This window comes from Macrotis lagotis, chromosome 8, assembly GCF_037893015.1.
Source record: "Macrotis lagotis isolate mMagLag1 chromosome 8, bilby.v1.9.chrom.fasta, whole genome shotgun sequence".
NCBI classification, from domain to species: domain Eukaryota; kingdom Metazoa; phylum Chordata; class Mammalia; order Peramelemorphia; family Peramelidae; genus Macrotis; species Macrotis lagotis.
Window position 1 is genome coordinate 52309251 of NC_133665.1, and position 16216 is coordinate 52325466.

Here is a 16216-nt window from a genome sequence, read left to right on the forward strand (position 1 = left end):
AATGACTGAAGGGACCCATGCCCAACTCTAAGCCTCTTCAATCCTATCCCATAAAGTCTCTGCTCCAGTTTTTTCAATGTCTTTAGAACCCAAGCTTCTCTTTGATTCCTGTCTCTTTTCAACCCTCTCCTCATTACCTGAAATATTTTCCCATTTCCTTTATGTTAATCTACATCTATTATTTCCTTGGCTCAAAATTCATCTGTTCTAAGAAGCCCCTTCTAAACCTATCACCCTCACTCTAAATTCTCCTCTGCCTCATTACCCCTGCAATAGATATTGCCTCTCATCTCATGGCCTTGTGACAATTATCAGGTATCTCAGGTTAGAGCCCCTGTACCCAGGAGATGCTCAATAACTGTCTTCTGAATGAAGATGTAGACAAGGGATGTTTTGAGGGCAACTGAGGGTCCTAAGATCCCTAATGTCAATAATAAACACTCATGTGGATCCTGATTGGGCTTTAATTCCCAGCTCCTTTCTTCATATCAATGTCTATGTCAGTTTTTAATGGTTCAACTCAATTACAGAAGTACTTAAATGAGCACTTGTTATATGCTAACTGGGCACTGTTTTATGAGTTTCCTTCCTAGTAGGAGGTTGAGAACTGGATGTGAAAACCACTCCTCCCTCCAACTTTGCTGATACAAACCCCCTTATTGTAGGCATAGAAAGCCCCTGATCCTGGCTGATTGCCCATGGAGGACAACTTAGCCAGGAAGGCTAGGCTGTACTGTACAGACATGACTGGCAAGACAGCAAACTTTTCCTCTATTTTAGTATAATTCCTAAGATGAACCACTTTGGTAACAATGAATCACTGGTTGTAACCTTTCCTGGGAGACCCTCCAGAGCTGGTTCCCGCCCTGTGGGCTGGTTGCATGTTGAAGCCCATGGGCTGGAAATAACTTGAGCATGTTTATAAATGGGAAAACAACACTGCTCTGCTTACCCTCCACCGTAAGTCCCCAAACAATACTTGTAGACTTAGACTCCAGGCTATGGCCAAGAGAGAGACTATAAGTGGGGAAATAGTGTTTCTATGTGTGTGTGTGTGTGTGTGGGGGGGAGTTGGGGTAAGGGGGAAATGGTGTAGAAAGGAAAGCACTGGATGGGTCTCTTGTAGAGCTGTTGATTTTCCCCAAAGGTCACACCCTTAAAATGAGCTCACAGGGGAAGATTTTCCTGGACCTTTTATTAACATGTTTCCATGATAAAATTGCTCAAGAAGCTGGGATGAGGCAAGGGAAGTGTTTCCAGTAGAAGTCCTGTAAGAATTCTTTTTTTAAAAAAATGTTTATTTATTTAAGGCAATGGGGTTAAGAGTGACTTGCCCAAGGCCACACAGCTAGGTAATTATTAAGTGTCTGAGTCTATATTTGAACTCTGGTTTTCCTGACTCCAGGGCCAGTGCTCTATCATTGAGCTGCACCCCCCCCACCCCCACCCCCACCCTGTGAGAGTTCTAAATGGAAATACCTGGAATAGGATTTCTGGGTGGGCCAAGGGGTTAGAATTGCCTATTCTGAAAGCAGGTCATTAGTGACCCTTCACCTCCAAGAAGACACACACTCAGCTTCTGTGCTAAGTTAAGTTGCTACACTTGAAGCTCTGCTGCCATTGCCTTGGGCCTCAAGGTTCATGGCTCATCCCAGCCCTGAGAATCATGTCATAATCATTTGAAAAGCACTGAGGGACTTCAATGAGGAGGAGCAAACCACAGACTGTCCTTTCTTAGCACTGTGGCATACTTGTTTTCCCAGAAGCACCACAAGGGGAAAAGGGAACCTCCTGTCAGAGTACTGTAGACTATCTGTTTCCCTTCTCCTTTGACCCATGTTTCCACTATTTCTGAGCTGTGCTGGGCATAATAGGGAGGAAGGTTATGTTGTTTATCAACTGGAAAGGAGGGATGTGCTTCCATAAGTTTCACATTCAAAGACTGGAAAAAATGTTGTGTGAATACAGTCTGGCTTTGTGGGAAAGGGAATGAAAAATGACTGAGTATTAGGGTGCAGGAATCACTGACTCCAACACTCTAATTTGAGTGAATTTAAAAGGTCAAGAGAGGCTAAGGTGATTTGTCCAAAGTCACAGGCCTGGCCAGTAGAGTAAACCAGAAGCTGAATCCAGGCTCCTGCCTCTTTCCTAATACCACTTCGAGAAGAAACAACCAAACCTTTCTTGGTTGTAGTGTGAATGTTTATCTAGTAAAGTCTTGCACTTTAAGAAGGCATTCTTCTCATAGTTCATTTCTGTTCCCCAAATACAATGAAAAGTTTAAAGTGGAAGGGACTTGATGCCAGTAGAAAAAAAATGCATAGGATTTCTAAGGAATGAAGTATAGATAACTGATTAAGTAAAAGAAAAAAACCTACTTTCATCATTATGTTTTTCTACAAAAAAAAAAAAGTGGAAGTAACTATGCCTGAAGGTGACCCACTTGATCTAGAACCTCTCAAGGGCAAACCATGGACAACTGGAAAGTAACTGGGCTATTTCTTTAAAAATTTACATTGAAAATACAGATCTTCAAAGCTTACTATCTGATTGGTTGGACCTCTTTTCCCCAAAGTATAAGGGGGAAGAGAAGCTGAAAGAAACCACAATCATTTAGTGGTTAAGTGTTTCTGGCTACTTCACCATCCATGAGATAACCTGAAAAGAACAGAGAAGGAAATCTAGACATGTTGGACAAACTTGGTATGCTGGTAGTCCAACAGTTATAAACACATTTTGGAAGCAGGGAAAAACCACTTCCCTCAAATTTTTAGACAAGAAAGTTATGAGAACAAGGGGCAGAGAAATCACAATGAAGAACCCTGTTCCTGTGGGTGATTCTCTAGGTCCCTGGGTTATATATTTCCTAAGTGAGGGATGACCAGAAAGGGATATTTCTGCTCTTACCTGTAGTTGCCTTTCTTGGTCAGGAGCTCTTTGAATTGACCCAGGGTGACCACACGCCCCTTGACCAAGGTCCTGTAAGGGATTGGCTCTCCACAGAAGTAGTAAGCTACTACAATGGTATCGCAAGGGGGGGCACTGCTATTCCCCAGTTTCTTCTGTAGTTTTGCCCTGGGATTCAAAAGTGAAACAAGAGTTGGTTACTTTTTTGTAGAAGGGTGACAGTAAAGCATTTTCTAACATGGTTCCACAAAAGGTTTGTATCCAGTGGAACAGGTATATACCTGTGCACAGGCTCCCATTTGGGCACACCCTGGTGCTTTATTCTGAACCTCACTGCCAACCTTCCATCCCCCTTTTCCAGACAATGTTGAAAGCTGACTTACAGTGGAGCTCAACATGGCCAGCATCTTCTCCTGCTCTGAGCTCTCAATCTGCTTGCCCTCCTCTATTCACCAAATAATCTCCAGTCCTAAGGTCTCAGTTCATCTCAGAGGTATTGTCTCTTAAATGACCCAAAGACAAATGCTAATACCAAGATGTGTAAAAGCAGAAATTTTGTATTCTACCCCCCCATCTCCTTTCTCCTTAGTCACCTTCACCTGAATTTGTGTAGTTCACAAGTTGGGGGTATGTACTGCCTGAGACTGGCCTTGATTTAGAAAGACCTTCATTCTAATTTTACCTCAAGATTATTTACTATTTGGGCAAGATGATGACTACTCCTCAGCCTCAGAAGCCCTCTCTTAGAAGAGTGGTTGTGATACTACAATACGGTTGTGATACTACAATACGTTAAGTGCTATGGAAATGCTGGCCATCATTGCTGCCAGGCTCCCAGTGCCCTTGAGAGACCTTGGAAAACTCTTTAAACAAGGCTGCTTAAGAACTAGGAGGGCATGCCCTGTGACTATAGTTACTTGGTCTTTTTATCAGCTGAATGTTATGACTAAGCTAGGGTTTCTTTCTTTCTTTCTTTCTTTCTTTTATTTTTGGCTTTTGTAAGGCAATGGGGTTAACGTGATTGCCCAAGGACTGATGCTCTTCCACTGTGTCACCTAGCTGCCCCCAAGTTTGTTGTGCATATCTGTACTCAGTTTTACAGCTTACATGCTACAAAATCAAATTTTAAAACTCTTTTTTGGAGGTGGGGTGGGAGGGTAGCAAGAAGTGGTCAATTATATTGTTCAAAGTTATAGGTAAATTAAATTACTTATCTTAACTGAATCTACTTTTGGGACACACCCTATCAGGGTTCTAACCTATTATAAAGTAAAAGTAGCAGGTTGCACTGATTTTAAATGTTCAATAAATTAACTCTTTTCCTCTCCCCTCCCTGCAAATAGGACAAAGTAGCAAAAACAAAAATGGCATAGGGCATAGGTGGCGTAGTGGATAAAGCACCGGCCCTGGAATCAGGAGTACCTGGGTTCAAATCTGGTCTCAGACACTTAATAATTACCTAGCTGTGTGGCCTTGAGCAAGCCACTTAACCCCATTTGCCTTGCAAAAAACTAAAAAAAAAAAGGCATAAAAAAAGCATCAAGGCAATGCTGTGCCTGGGTCTGGTGGGGATCAGACAGGTTTTCAGGGAGTCAAATGAACAAGGCACCATCTGAGGCCCAGTGTCACTAACTCCTTTAAGCTGCTCTGACATGACATCCACCTTGAGTTATACAGCCCTGAGCTTCAAATGAAAACCTCTGGTCTTTTACAAGACCCACAGACTTCTCCAGAAGCCACAACAGCTCACTATATGTGGGAAACTGTGAGTGAGGCCAAGCACACCAGCAGCAATGTCAGTTAGTCTACCGTACCACAACTCATGGGCAGAATACAGAGGCTTTGATACAAGATGCTCCCATACCCCAGGGACCTGATACCTAGGAGCAAGGAGTTCATGTTATCATAAAGTTCCTTCTAGGGAAACTTTAACCTAATATACAGAAAAGAGGGGTCCCATTCAGAGGCTCAGTGTCTCCATCCCACTCAATATATGAACTGCAGAATCTTAAAGATTTGGAAAGATCCCCTGTGAAGTTCTCTACTTTAATTTCCAAGTCCTTATGTACCTCTCTGCCTTTTCACAGAGCTTCAGGTGGGATTATGATCAGCAAGTGGAAGCAGTGTCCTTGCTGCCAACATAGGAGGCTTGTCTGGTCAGATCATTGTCTCTTTTCTCTAATCTACCTTCCTGGACATGGGACTCCTTTGTTGCTAAGGCTCCACAAAATGGAAGAGAATTCAATTTATTCATCAGCTGGGGTATGGACTACTTTTGGTCAGTGCCTTCTGGTAATAGCAGGAAAGGGGAACAGAAAACAATTCCTCAGTCATTTTTTCCATAAGTTTTTTTCAGTCTCTGGTTGACCAGTTTTTAGACCTAACAACTGAAAAGCTGGCAAAGGGCTTTTAAGATGACAGTGTCCAAGGTCTGCAGCTTTAGCACCAATTCATTCTTTACCCCCCCCCACACACACACACAATTTATGGGCAACACACTGGTTCTGATATTTATTTGATTAACAGAGTACTTTAATACATATATTTTGTTTATAACCATATTCTGATTCTTTTGTATCACCTACTTCATAAAGATTTTGGTCAGAAGGTGTAGAGGGTTAATTTCTGATTTTTAGGTTCTTGAAAAAGTAGTCCTTTAAATACATTTTTTCTATAGTTATCATTTCATGTAAAAATATCAACACATCACATTATGTAAGAATAAACATACAGAGTCACAGTTAAACAGACTGATACTACATTCATCAGAGATAATTTAAATTTGTAATTTTCATTAACTTTAAGAGTTTTTCAAGAGACCTGTCTTTTTTGATTAGGTTATACATGAGCCACTGCTGGAAAAGCAAATGCCAAAGTTCAGCTGGGATGCTTCAAAAGTAGGAGGGGGGGCGACAAAAAGGGTACAGATGTTGAGTTGCTATAAAACACAGATAGTTCCAAGGTCCTTTTAGAAAAATGTGGCAAAAGCCTTCCAATCTTTAATTGTTCATAAACTCAAAATATATGTATGCGCTACCTCTCTACAACCTGAATGCTTTCCTTAGCTTTACCAGATCATGGGCAGAAGATTGGATGCTGTCTGCTCTGGCTCTATTAGCAACTTCTAAGGCTCATCTATTTCAGGGGCATGCTGGTCTGTAGTATGAGGGAATCCCTCACTGTGGGGTGAGATACAGAAGGAAATAAAGAGTTAGCGATTTTTGTGATCCATAACAGCAGATCTCTGGGACCCTGGTTCCTAGATGTATAGAGAACACATGAAGCATAGTGGCACCTACTCAGACTCGGAGAGGTCCATGTCGGAGACAGCTGGTACCACATTCAGCATTGGCATACAAGCTGGCCTGACAGAAGAGCGACCCCGCTGGATAACCTCTTGCACATACCTAAAGAATAATCTTTATATATTAGATGTGGCAAGTTTACCCCCATTTCTATGATCCCACATCAGTATAAAGCTAACCTTTCAAGGAATAAAACCTTAAAATCCTTTGTCTACTTTGCCCCATTATCTACAAGCTTCTTAGAAGATAGTAAAATGTAGAAAATACCATGTACTCTTATAACCCAAGATAAATTAATCAAGCTTCCCAAAGCCTAACAGATCACTTTAGACAATGGCTTGTATATAAAAAGATGGGAGTTTGTCAGTTTATCCATAATGGCACTATTTTGCCTCTGCACTATAAGCTATGAATAATTCTAAAGTCAAACTACTCTTTAGCACCAAGAGACTAAACATTCCTGTTTTTCTCTATGTAATATGGTTACTGGTAAATTGTCCTTTCATCAGTTCTTCAGATGACAGATACTTTTAAAAAATCTGAAAAGATTTAGAAAGAAGCCTTTGAGAATACATTTCCACATATTACACTTAACAACAACAACAACACCTTTCTTTGGGAAAGCTCAAATAGCAAAATTCTCATTAAGCAATTTATATTAATCTGCTTTTCTTCCCAGATTAGTTATATATGATACCCTTTTCCCATATTAATAAAATGTGTATTATTTCTGGGTATAATTCTGTACAACTCGCGTAACACATTTTCATTAATGATAAATGACATATGCTCCCTGCTAATGAGGAAGCCAAAAACTTCAAGAATGGTAAAAATGGATCACTGTAAACAATAACTCCATATTTCAGAACCAATATGTACAAAAAATATTTATAGCAACCTCTTTTGTGGTGGCAAAGAACTGGAAATTGAAGGGATGCCTATTAATTGGGAAATGAATGAACAAATTATGGTATTTAAATGTAATAGATTAACTGCTATGCTCTAAGAAATGAAGGAATGAATGTTTCAGAAAAACCTGGGAGGATTTGTATGAACCAATACAAAGTGAATGAAGTAAGAAGAACCAGGAGAACAATTTATACAATAATCAACTTTAAAAGACTAAAGTAACTGATCAACACAATGACTAACCACAATGCCGACAGACTCAAGATGAAACGTTTTTATCCACTTCCAGAAAGAGAACTAATGGACTCAAATAGTATAGATCGAAGCATTTTCTTTTCTCTCCCTTTTTGGGGTGGTGGGTGGGAGTGGGGGGAGAAGAGGAACATGGCTAACGTGGAAATTTGTTTTGCATGACCACTCATATTTGGAATGAGTTTTGTTTTTCTTGTCTTCTTAATGGGTTGGAGAGGGAGATATTTCCAAATGGAAGATATAATAAAACTGAATTTTAAAAAATTCAAAATCTCTCCCCTTCCCAATTCTTCATCCCATGGATCTTTCATTACAAGATCAGCAATTGCTTATAAAACCAAACTGGACCAACAAAATTACTCCCAGAACAAAAAACTTAAGCCAATAGCTTTTCTTCCTAAAGAGTTATCTCTAAAAGCTTAACTTGTTCTGGGAAACCTGACAGCAAGGAAGCAGGATGCAAAGGGGCATGGAGAAAATGACTTTAATATTTATTTTATCAATTTCTGTCACCACTTGATGCAGAATAACTGGTCCCAGACTGCCCAAACAACTCTAAAAAATACACTCTACCTTTGAGGAGATTCCAAATCAAAATGCAGATAAGACACTAAAATTTTGGGGAGGTAAAAATCCTCAAACAATTGCAGTAATAGCTAAATATGGGAAGAATACAAGAAAACAGGGACTTATTGACACAGACATCTCTTGGCAAAGATAATAAACTAGTTCCTTAATATCAACATTGACTTTCCAGGTACAAACTGGTCTTCCAACTTGAATAACTTGCGAACTGGTCTTCCAAGAGGGAATATAGATAGATGCTATTTATTATTATTATTATTATTTTTTTTTTTTTTTAGGTTTTTGCAAGGCAAATGGGATTGATTAAGTGGCTTGCCCAAGGCCACACAGCTAGGTAATTATTAAATGTCTGAGACTGGATTTGAACCCAGGTACTCCTGACTCCGCAAAGTCGGTGCTTTATCCACTACACCACCTAGCTGCCCCTGGGAATATAGATGGAGAAATCCATCTAGATGCCTACTTCTGATAAGATGGGAAAGGTTAGTTAGAAGAGAAAAAACTTGATGACCTTTTCAGGTCATGGGATTTGAGAATTAGCTGAAAGAACAGCTAGTCTTTGGGCTTCTAAATAATTGTCATTTTTATGTCTTGTTTGGGGTGTTTTTTGGTTTTGTTTTTTTGTAAGGCAATGGGGTTAAGTGACTTGCCCAAAGTCACATGGCTAGGTAATTATTAAGTATTGAGGCTACATCTTAACTCAAGTCCTCCTGACTCCAGGGTCAGTCCTCTATTCACTGCGCCACCTAATTCAGAACATACTTACCACTTTACATGTATATAATAAAATATTTTATTAGGTAGGACAACAGTTTTACTATTTATACAAAAGGCAAATTATAATTTTAGCTGTCATTACTTTTCTTCTGTGTGTATATATATATATATATATATATATATATATATATATATATATATGTGAATGTGGTCAGTAGTTTCTAGTTATAAAGAGTTAAGAACATGAGGACAATTGGAAAATAAAGAAGAGTGGTTTGCTTTTGTCTAAGATTTCAGCAAAGTTGAAGATAGGCAAACTCTGCTTTAGGTGGACAAAGTATTTTAGCTGTTTCAAGAGAGGAAACGATTCTACCACAATTTTCAATTGCCTGATCCTTAAAAATTCTTGTTGCCATTATGCTGTCATATATTTTTTTTTAGATTTTTTTTTGTGGGGGGCAAAGCAATGGGGTTAAGTGGCTTGCTCAAGGCCACACAGCTAGGTAATTATTAAGTGTCTGAGGTCGGATTTGAACCCAGGTACTCCTGACTCCAGAGCCAGTGCTCTATTCACTGCGCCACCTAGCTGCCCCCAATTTTTTTTTTTTAGTTTTTCTTTTTTCTTTTCCCAAGGCAAACGGGGTTAAGTGGCTTGCCCAAGGCCACACAGCTAGGTAATTATTAAGTGTCTGAGACTGGATTTGAACCCAGGTACTCCTGACTCCAGGGCAGGTGCTTTATCCACTACACCACCTAGCTGCCCCCTGTCATATATTTTTGTATTCAATATTGTGCATGTCTATGCATCTGAACAACTTCAGGGATATTAACTAATCAGTGATTCTATTTCTTCATGAATGCTTTAAAAAAAAACAGTTGTATAGTTTTATCTATCAAGTTATAAGATGGTCAACCTAAAGAAGATTCATTTGAATAGAATCAGTTTTATAAAGTGGAAGGCACCTTAAAAGATCATTTTATCCAAGTCCTTTATTTGTCAGGTGAAGGAACTGAGACTCTGAGAAGGCCAAGTGATTTTCATCACGCATTCAATTTAAACTGCTGCAGTCTAATGCTATCATAAGAATCCTCAACACATTTTATAGTACTCACAGTCTGTGGAAGAACTGTCAGTGAGAAAACTAAGTCTCCTTAGATAACAACACTTCATGCACCTCATCCTGGGATCAAGTTGTCCTTGTAGGTAAAAGTCAAAGGTGCTAAGCTCCCATTTTATCAAAATTAAAGAGAATGTGTAGCTTGAGGGAAAAGTTCCTTTGCTAGGGAAAATAATCATAGGTTCCCAAAGTATTCTTCTTCCATCTTTTATCTTCTTAATTTATTATCTTAGGTCCTCAGTGGACATGTGTAATACAAGGGGGAGAGATTCAATGACAACCAAGTTTCCTATTATGACAGAGATGCTGATAAGATGACTCTGCAAGGCTTTATCGACTGGTTCTTTGCATACCCCTTGAGCCCTAGAATGAAAGATATAGCCAGAAGCAGGTAAAATTCTTATGACTGTACTTTATGTGGTTATATTAAACCAGTGTGCACTGGTTTACAGTTATGAGGGTTTAAAGAAATCTATTAATCAGAAAAACTGAATTTGCAGGCCTTCAGCATGATAGGATCATGTGAACATCATTCATATTGAATCTACTGGTTTAGTCACATGTACATATATGGTAGTGAGGTTACTTTTTTTAAAAAACAAAAAGCAAAATAAGATGTAATATTTTATATTAACATTACAATAAAGATGCAACTTAAAATGCAATTTAGTTAGTAAGTGGAATTACTGAACTATACAATTTTAGTATTCTCATAACACAGAAGCATAATCCTGCAATACTATTTAAATTTTCCTGGAATTCTTGCATACTAATTTATGAAAATTATGAGTTAGATGTCTATAAGGTAGAGAAGTCTGATGTTAGAGATTTTGCAGATTATTTTTACACCTATGACATACACAGGGTTGAACAGATTTTGAGTTTTAAGTTTATTTTCTTAAAGTCGTTGTAAATGTAGCCTTTTAAAACTCTCACTGAAAAGTCTTCATTTTGATACTTAAGCCTACATGAAAAACTTACTTTGCCTGAAACTACTTTTTTATAGTATTCTGAATCATAATGAGAAAGCACATTTTCTCTCATGCTAAAAGACAAAAAGATAGGTCTTTCAAAACCTTTTTTAAAACTGACCAATGCCACTTTTAGTGATCTAGAACACTGATTAGGCACTGCATGGATAAATGTATTTAATTTCCTTTCAGGATGACCCAGGATCATCAGCACTCTGCAGTTTAATTAAGCACCTTCAATTTCTGATGCCCCTTTATCAGAGAACTCAGGGATATGGGCTTACTGTGTTATCTGTTTCTTCTAATCGAAGAGGCTGGTCTAACTACACATAGAAGTGGTCCAGCCTCTTACCTTAATCTGTAGAGGTACCAATAAATATAGTTTAATTAAAATGGGCTGTCATGATCAAAAGGCTCTCTCTCTGTTGTGAATCTCAGCAAAATGTTTTTAAAGAATTCACCAAGATAAAGTGGATGCTGCTTAATGTAATTAGCTTGGGTAAGGAGAAACTGAAATACAAGCAGATGGCATCACCTGGAAGTAAAAATCAAAGGTCTCTATACTTATGTCACTTTCCTTGAATAGGTTATTTCAAAACACATAGCTCACCAAATTCACTTACTTTGGAATTCCAGGAAGCTGAGATATCATAATAATCAATGCTTACCTCATTGTTCTTATAACATTAATTTTCTCTGAAATGCCAATCAATTGAAACCAGCCCCTACCTCTGCTTGGTAGGTAGTTTTCCAGCTCTTTTCTCTTCTTCTTCCAGGCGCCTTCGGGCTTCCTCCAGCTGAGTCAGGGGATTTGGGGCTGGGTTAGGTGGCATTGTGGGGTCTTGGATGAAAAGGTGAGAAGGTTGGACAACATTCCGGAGCTGAGCGCTCACCCAAGGATGGACAGCACCAGGACGCTCAATGGAAAAGGGTCTGGAACTATCATGGCCCAGCTGCTTCTTAGTCCCTGAAGACCTGTTATAAAATAAAATGAAGGTAAGACTCAGTGAACACAGAACTTTTTTCTCCCCTTCAATATTTTTTTATTCTCAACTACATGTGAAAACAATTTTAACATTCTTTTTTCAAATTCTAAGTTCCAAATTTTCCTCCTCTCTTTCCCCCCTCCCATTGAGAAGATAAATATGAATCTTTGAGGAAGCAAACAAATTCAGTCATCAGCTGAATGGAGCCATGACTCTCTTCTCTCCCAACTCTGTGTAGCAACAATAGTTCAGATTTTCATAGCTTAGGGAGACATATATAAGCAGGTCCTTAAGTTTATATCATACCCCCAAAACCAACAGGCCACATTGTATATACAAGTTTGTCCAAAATAATTTATTTAGCTTCTTTATTTTCAGTTACCTATTTTAAACTCATCCTAGATACAGAAGCATTATAACTTAAAAAAAAATCAAAATTTGTTCACCAAGTAATCTTACAAAGCTAATTACTAGTAAAAGATGCATAGCACAATAATTTTGTTCTATGTGACGGCACTATAAAGTGGGTCAACTTTGACTCCTGGTGACTTGGTTTGGCTATTTCTTCTATGTCTAATTCAATTTTTAAATCCCCAAAATGCATCTGTGCAGAATCTGTTGCCAATTTTCTGAAGTTAATGCAAAGAATATTCTTGGGTGAAAAACTATATGATAATTTTGTACAAAATTTCAGAAAAACTATCAGCATACTTTTTCATAAAATTCAGAAAGAAAAGGAGGAAGGAGAGAAAGGAGGGAATTGTTAAAGGTCCTACTATGATCCAGGCACTATATTTTCCATTTCACAAAGATCTTGTCTGATCCTCAAATCAACTGTCAGTGCTAATTATTATCTCCATTTTACAGCTGAGGAAATTGAGTTAGGTAGAGGCAATGGGAATCTACAGTCATACAACTAGCAGGAGCCTGAAGTTGAATTTGAACCCAGGTCTTCCTGATCTAATTGGGAGAGAAGTGGTAACATTTCCTGAAGTAAAGTAAACAATACAAATTTGAGAACCCTAAATTTTATTTGACCGGCTTCAAAAAAGGTTGCTTTAATGCAAAGCTTGTCTGACAGATATTTACAATTGCCAGTTGACAGATCTGTAAAAGAAAGTCATGATATACTGTGTACAACAGAGAATCATGTAGATTGCACTCTCTATAATAAAATTAGCTTCTTAAACTACCCTACAAATGTCTTTTTTTGAACACTTCTCCTGAATAACTGATATTTTAATACTTTTACACTGGACCCTGTAGATAAGCTCAGACAACGGTCAGTAATTCTAGTTCTTTAAACACAGTGCAAAGATCATTTACATTTGAGAGATTAAGAAACTGAAGCTCAAAGAGAAAACATGACTGACCTAAGATCTTTTAGGCCTGACCTCTGATTCCTAGTCTCCAAGGCCCAGGATGTGTTCCTGCCTGGCTCAAGGTAACAATAGTTAAGAAAGAAAAATTACACTATTGTCATTGCTGTTGTTTGTAATGTCCCATCAGGAGGAAACTATGAGCTTTTTATGGCTTCGTGCTTTAACCCTACTTGCAAATCACTTAAGAAAATTACCATGTCATGCTGAGTCCTCCCTTGTGCTGCAGTTGGGTTTTAGAAAAACAACATGCACTTTTTACTTCCTTGGGCAGAGGGACATATGTACACACCATACAGTAATTCATTACAATAAGAAAAGCAAAGTGACCAAAAGGGGACTATAGGGAGGCAATGTTGTCCAAATGGGAATCTTGTTGAACCCCTGATGTGGTCTCTGGTCTATAAGCATTTCATTCAAAAGACAGTATGAATAAAAAAGAGTAATTCTGTTCTGAGGTTTCCTATGGACATTGCTCTTATCTTAAGGAATAAACCAATCCTAATCCAACTTATAGGATGTTTCTTTCTAGTTTCTGACACATCTAAAAAGTACTAAACCTTTAAAAAAAAGTCTCTGCTGACCCTTTCCTATGAAAGGGAGACCAAAGACAAAAAATATTCTTAGTTGCCTGTTCCATCTGAGAAAAGCATAAAAAGTTGCTGCTTTGGTTTAAGGTTCTGAAGAGTAGTTGCTTAGTCTGCCCTTTGCCTTTATCTTTTGTCTGGAGTGGGCAAAGCTAAGAAAACTCTAGGTAATCTATAACTTCATTCCTCCAGAGAATATGGCAGAGAGGAAAGAGCTGGCAAGGCAGAATATTAATCTATGAGTAAGGCTCAGAATCAGCACCAAGGTTCGATTTGTGGAGGTAGAAGAGAAGGTGGAGGGAAAAGTAAGTACATAGATTTGGGAACCACCTAAGTTATAAGGAGTTAGCTTCAGAATATTTGTCTTTTTATTAAGTGTGAATGTTTATGTAATATATATTAAGTGTGAATGTTTATAGTACTTTTTTTTTAAGGTTTTTGCAAGGCAAATGGGGTTAAGTGGCTTGCCCAAGGCCACACAGCTAGGTAATTATTAAGTGTCTGAGACCGGATTTGAACCCAGGTACTCCTGACTCCAAGGCCGGTGCTCTTTATCCACTACGCCACCTAGCTGCCCCATGTTTACAGTATTTTTAAAAAACTTATACATATTTATCATATTCTAATCAGTATTTAATTTACAGTTATATTGTCTTATTTCACTTTATTCAGACTAAATTCCTTGAGGTGAGGAACAATGTTATTTTCCCCCTTTTTTAAATTTCTCCTAATTCCTAGAATAGTGCCTTGTGCATGAAACTTAATGTTTACTGAATTAATTCCTTACCTAACAATATGACTAAGCTAAATGGATTCCAAGGGATTCTAAGAGAAACATATACATATTAGGAATTTCTGGAGTTTAACTGCCTGGCAATAATATATAAAATAACCTCTTCAAGATTAATACTCTTGTTTGAATGCTTTTTAATAATACTATGTGAAGTTGGGCATTCTAGCTTTGTAACAGGACAAGAGAAAGGGACATCATGATGAAGCAGGAAAGGGGAGCTCAGCAGAAGAAGGATTAATAGAAAGAAGAATTAGATTTGGTCCAAATTGGGAGGGTGGGGAGGATTTAGAAAGGATTTCTTCTAAACATGACCTAGAGAAAGTGGAAGAAAGAAATGACTGCACAGTGAAAAAGACTTGAGCAGTAGAAACCCTAACACATGTGCCAAAGACAGCAGAAGGTCAATTTTCTTTGGCATGGGGGCTGATTCAGTTTTGACATTGCTAATGTGACTCATGAGAATTCTTGGTCAGAGAATGATACTACTTGTCACACCTTAGATTTTGAGTCAACACTAGTATTCATCTCAGCTCTTCTCCTGACAATAAATCTGATACTCTCCCACTCTCCTCCCTGTAACCAGAATATATTCAACATATCACTAGCATTCTTTAACTTTCCCATAGCCCCTAATAAATTAGAACCATTCCTTTTTCCACTAAGAGGAAAGGCTCAGCACTCTTCTGGGAAAATAGAAAACTGACTTCTTGTTCCAATGTGTTCGGATTTTCATGAACCCATGGACCATAATGTCCCTGAGGTATTCTTGTCACAGATACTAGATTGGTTGACCGTTTTCTTCTCCAGGGAACTAAAGCAAAAAGAGGTTAAGTGACTTTCCCAAGATCACAAATCTGGTAAGTGTTTGAAGTAAGATCTGAATTCAGGTCTTCCTCACTCCAGTATTCAGAGCTCTATCCACTGAGCCACCTAGTTGTCTCTAGATAATTGACTTAGGTTATAGCCTTTCATGGAGAAGATCATTTTAACCTGGATCTTGGAATGGAGTTAGAGATAGCAATAAAGAATTGTGCACTTCCAAAAATTGGGAATAATTATTAGCTGGACAACCTCTGAGGCTGTGTAGGAAGGAAATGTAAAAATAAACTGTATTGCCACAAGTTGGACCAAATAACCAAATTGTGTATGTGTAATATATCTACTCATACACATTTTACTGGGAGATTTCAACACACTCTATAACAGCATGATGATTTACTACAGGAGAGGATTAAGAGAACTGAAGGGAACTAGGTTACAGCTACTGTCAAAAGAATGTTAAAATTAGGAGGGACTTTAAAGTTCATTCTACCTAAGATGTATATTTTATAGACCAAAAAAAATGAAGCCCAGAGGTTAAACAGTGAGTTTCAAGGTTATGCAAATTAAAGGGAACATTCCCAAATCCTTTGAGTAGTGGCGGTGGAAATGACTAGATGCTATAATAGGGTATCTAGGGTGTTTCTGTCAGTCTGATTCACTTTTGTCTTTTAAGTGACAATCAGGCGGTAAACTCCTAAAATACTTAGATCATTCTCAGATGAAGTCATTACCACCCCCAGAAATAAATATGTGAGAGCAGTACCAAAGTGCTTGCTAGAAAATATAAATTACCTAACAGGTCTTTTCCATCATTAATGTTTTATATTCTTTCCAGGTTTGCTGTTCTATGAGTTTTTCTGATATGGAGACAAAGAGAAAATCTGA

At 38.2% G+C, this 16216-nt stretch overlaps 1 protein-coding gene across 4 annotated transcripts in view; it reads right to left on the reverse strand.

The window, feature by feature from the left end:
* AXIN1 (axin 1) overlaps positions 1-16216 on the reverse strand; it is a 211180-nt gene that overhangs the window by 871 nt on the left and 194093 nt on the right. For 3 of the 4 annotated variants that reach the window (XM_074197015.1, XM_074197016.1, XM_074197017.1), the window contains 3 exons: positions 11494-11739; positions 6207-6314; positions 2908-3075 (listed from right to left, as the gene is read on the reverse strand). In XM_074197015.1, coding sequence (XP_074053116.1) covers positions 2908-3075; positions 6207-6314; positions 11494-11739 — 522 coding nt within the window. The remainder of the gene's footprint in view (positions 1-2907; positions 3076-6206; positions 6315-11493; positions 11740-16216) is intronic. The other variant, XM_074197018.1, reaches the window with a different exon arrangement.